The sequence below is a fragment of the Setaria viridis genome, chromosome 6 (assembly GCF_005286985.2).
Source record: "Setaria viridis chromosome 6, Setaria_viridis_v4.0, whole genome shotgun sequence".
Taxonomy (NCBI): domain Eukaryota; kingdom Viridiplantae; phylum Streptophyta; class Magnoliopsida; order Poales; family Poaceae; genus Setaria; species Setaria viridis.
The window spans coordinates 33,565,373-33,569,869 of NC_048268.2; the positions used below are offsets into that span (position 1 = coordinate 33,565,373).

A 4,497-nucleotide genomic window follows, 5' to 3' on the forward strand; every position below is an offset into this window, starting at 1 on the left:
GCGGCGGGGGCCGGGCGGGAGGGCTGTGGGAGGGAGGCGGCGACGGCGGTGGGCGGGAGAGGCCGGCGGGGGGGTGGGGGACGGCGGAGGGACGCCGGCGGGGGCCGAGCGGGAGGGAGGCCGGCGGCGGGAGGGAGGCGGGCGGGAGGGCCGACGGCGGCGGGGGCTGGGCGGGAGGCGGCGGGAAGGAGGCTGGCGGAGGGTGTCGGGCGGGAAGAAGGGGCAGGGGTGTCCCAACACCTTGAGGCTAGTTTAGTCCATAGTCCAAAGTTTAGTCCATTTATTTGGTTGTTTAGGGACTAAAAATGAAAAAAAAACAGTGAACTAAAGTTTAATAAAGCATGGGAATAAAACGGTGGGTCATTAGTCCTATCTTATCCTCACCCTCGTCTATCTCTTCTTTCCTTTTCCCCCTTCGTCTATCTCCCGCGCTCCGGCCCGGCAGCCGCCGCGGCGCGTGCTACCCGCTCTCTCCCGCCCTCTCTGAACCCAGGTGACGGACCTCGACGCCGCGCCGGACGTCTCCACCACCAATCAAACGAACCAAACCAGATCACGACCAAAACCACGGCATTTCGCGGCAAAGTTTGAACTCTCGTCTTCTCTGCTCCCCGCCTCCCCCCATTCCCATGGCAACGCCTCCCCTCGCCTCCATTTCCAGCCACCACCGCGCCCCACCACCATGGCCACCTCCCAAGAACACCACCAACCCACGAATGAAAATTCGGTGTGGCGTGCTCGCGCCACCGGTGGGTCAAGTCCTGGAGGCGGCCGCCGCTTCTCCAAGTCCAATGAGGTCCAAGAACCGGTCCAATCGGGTCCCGAGCTCCGACGTGAACCTGCAAATTCAGCGACTCTGTGGGGCGGGCGACCTCACTGAGGCTGTGAGGCTGCTGGGCTCCGACGGCGTTGATGTGCGGAGCTACTGCGCGGTCATTCAGCTCTGCGGAGAAGAGAGGTCGCTGGAGGCTGGGAGGAGAGCGCATGCCGTGGTACGCGCATCCTGTGGTGGAGCCGGTGGAATTGGGAGCGTCCTTGGGAAGAGGTTAGTTCTTATGTACCTGAAATGCAGCGACCTGGGCAGTGCAAGAAGGGTGTTTGATGAAATGCCTCCTCAAGTCGCTGATGTCCGTGTCTGGACTTCGCTGATGAGTGCGTACGCGAAGGCGGGTGATTTTCAAGAAGGCGTTTTGTTGTTTAGGCAGATGCACTGCTGTGGGGTTAGTCTGGATGCGCACGCCATTTCCTGTGTTCTGAAGTGCATTGCCAGTTTGGGCAGCATCATGGACGGCGAGGTGGTTCGTGGGTTACTTGAGAAGTTGGGTCTTGGGGAAGAATGTGCAGTTACTAATGCTCTGATAGCCGTGTACACAAGGTGTGGCCGGATGGAGGATGCAATGCAGGTATTCAACAGCATGCATTCCCGGGATGCCATCTCTTGGAATTCAATGATTAGTGGTTGCTTTTCAAATGGATGGCATGGAAGGGCTGTTGATCTTTTCAGCAAAATGTGGTCTGAAGGTGTGGAGATCAGTTCAGTGACAATGGTCAGTGTTTTGCCTGCTTGTGCGGAATTGGGTTATGAGCTTGTTGGAAAAGTCGTGCATGGTTACTCTGTGAAAGCTGGATTACTCTGGGAGCTTGAATCTTTGGAGAGAGGAATAGATGAAGTTCTTGGATCCAAACTGGTATTCATGTATGTGAAATGTGGTGACATGGCCTCTGCAAGAACGGTATTTGATGTAATGTCATCAAAAAGTAACGTGCATGTATGGAATCTGCTAATGGGTGGCTATGCAAAGGCTGGTGAATTTCAAGAAAGCCTCTTACTTTTTGAGCAAATGCATGATCTTGGCATTACCCCGGATGAACACACCATTTCATGCCTTCTGAAGTGTATAACTAGTTTGTTTCGCGTCAGAGATGGCTTGATGGCTCATGGGTATCTCATAAAGTTGGGTTTTGGGGCACAGTGTGCAGTTTGCAACGCACTGATATCCTTCTATGCAAAATCAAACAGGATTGAGGATGCACTCGAGGTGTTTGACGGAATGCCTCATCAGGATATCATTTCCTGGAATTCTATAATTAGCGGATGTACTTCCAATGGATTGAATAACGAAGCTATTGAGCTGTTCTTAACAATGTGGATACAAGGACAGGAGCTGGACTCAGCTACATTGCTAAGTGTTCTGCCGGCTTGTTCTCAGTCATGCTATTGGTTTTTAGGGAGGGGGCTTCATGGTTACTCAGTGAAAACTGGATTGGTTGGGGAGATATCTCTTGCTAATGCTCTTCTTGATATGTACTCAAATTGCTCAGATTGGCATAGCACAAATCAGATATTTGAAAGCATGGATCAGAAAAACGTGGTGTCATGGACAGCAATGATCACGAGTTATACCAGGGCTGGGCTGTTTGACAAAGTGGGTGGGTTACTTCAAGAGATGGTATTAGATGGTATCAGACCGGACGTCTTTGCAGTCACCAGTGCCCTTCATGCATTTGCTAGTGATGAATCTTTGAAACAAGGAAAATCTGTCCATGGATATGCCATCAGAAATGGAATAGAGAAACTTCTTCCTGTTGCCAATGCACTTATGGAAATGTATGTGAGATGTGGGAATACGGAAGAAGCACGGTTGATTTTTGATCGTGTGACGAACAGGGACATAATCTCATGGAATACACTGATAGGAGGTTACTCAAGAAATAATCTTGCCAATGAATCCTTCAGTTTGTTCATTGACATGTTGCTCCAATTCAAACCTAATGCAGTGACCATGACCTGCATCCTTCCGGCTGCCGCAAGCCTTTCGTCCTTGGAGCGAGGTAGGGAGATACATGCTTATGCACTACGAAGAGGATATCTGGAAGACAATTATACATCCAATGCTCTGGTGGACATGTATGTTAAGTGTGGTGCATTAATGGTAGCTCGACTTTTGTTTGACCGGTTGACTAAGAAGAACCTCATATCATGGACCATCATGATAGCTGGATATGGCATGCATGGTCATGGGAAAGATGCTATTGCTCTCTTTGAACAGATGAGAGGCAGTGGTGTTGAGCCAGATTCAGCTTCTTTCAGTGCCATATTGTATGCTTGCTGCCATTCAGGTCTTAGAAATGAGGGATGGAGATTCTTCAATGCTATGCGAAATGAACACAAAATAGAGCCCAAACTGAAGCACTACGCCTGCATCGTTGACCTGCTTAGCCATACTGGAAATCTGAAAGAGGCTTTTGAGTTCATCGAGTCAATGCCAATTGAACCTGACTCAAGCATCTGGGTCTCATTGCTGCACGGATGTAGAATTCACAGGGATGTCAAGCTTGCAGAGAAAGTAGCAGACAGGGTCTTCAAGCTGGAACCTGAGAACACAGGGTACTATGTCCTTCTTTCCAACATCTATGCCGAGGCTGAGAGATGGGAGGCTGTCAAGAAGCTGAAGAACAAGTTTGGTGGTCGGGGGCTACGCGAGAACACTGGCTGCAGTTGGATTGAGGTCAGGGGCAAGGTTTATGTCTTCGTCCCGAACAACCGGAATCACCCACAAGGGAACAGAATTGCAGAATTCCTGGATGATGTTGCCAGAAGGATGCGGGAAGAAGGCCATGATCCTAAGAAAAACTATGCTCTGATGGGTGCGAACAATGCGGTGCACGACGAGGCACTTTGTGGGCACAGCTCCAAGCTCGCCATCGCATTCGGCGTGCTCAATTTGTCGGAAGGGCGGCCAGTCCGCGTGACAAAGAACTCAAGGGTTTGTAGCCACTGCCATGAGTCTGCCAAATTCATATCCAAGATGTGTAATAGAGAGATCATCCTGAGAGATTCAAGCAGGTTCCATCATTTTGAAGAAGGCAGGTGTTCCTGTAGAGGGTACTGCTGAAAGAAAGATCAGTCATGTAACTGTAATTTTGTTTGTTCATAGCAAAGAGTACATATGTTGCTACGCAGCACCACATGATCTTTGCATATACAGTGATTTTTCTTTAAAAGAATTAGAGGTGACATTTGAATGCTGTGGGAAGATTCATTTGTAAGAACAACAATTTTGCGTGTACCAGAATAACCAGTTACAATCCCTAGAAATGTAAAGAAATAAAAAGGGTGAATACATTTCAACACCTTAAATGTCAAATCATGTCTTTCAGCAGAAAGGACAGTAGAAGGAAGACCAGCTGATTTTGTCAAACTATTTGGAATGGTGCAGGGTGGACAGAATGTTCTTGCTCTTAGTTGCTCCTGGCTGTTTGCTCTTGTGCTTGTTATTTCTCTTAAGGCTTGTAAGATTTCTTCAGATGCAATGTCAAAATCCAGCAGCTGAAATCTGCTGCTGTATGGTACTCTGAAATCTGGTGCTTCAACTCTAAAACAAAATGAAAATGAAAATCCTTCAGTCTCGTCGCCTGCGACGGCATTGCAGCCAAGGGTTTACTGCACAAACCACAACAACAATTCAGCAGCCTGGAACCTGGATAAATCTGGTG

The 4,497-nt window shown here is 49.2% G+C and overlaps 1 protein-coding gene across 1 annotated transcript; it reads left to right on the forward strand.

The window, feature by feature from the left end:
• Positions 1-353: 353 nt before the first annotated feature.
• On the forward strand, positions 354-4,148 carry LOC117861946 (pentatricopeptide repeat-containing protein DOT4, chloroplastic). Its single transcript, XM_072294440.1, has one exon. The coding sequence runs from the start codon at positions 630-632 to the stop codon at positions 3,894-3,896; it is 3,267 nt and encodes a 1,088-aa protein (XP_072150541.1). The 5' UTR covers positions 354-629; the 3' UTR covers positions 3,897-4,148.
• The last annotated feature ends 349 nt before the right edge of the window (positions 4,149-4,497 follow it).

Coding starts and splice junctions, on each gene's coding strand:
- LOC117861946 (XM_072294440.1), top strand. CDS start 630: ATGGCAACGCCTCCCCTCGCCTCCATTTCCAGCCACCACCGCGCCCCA.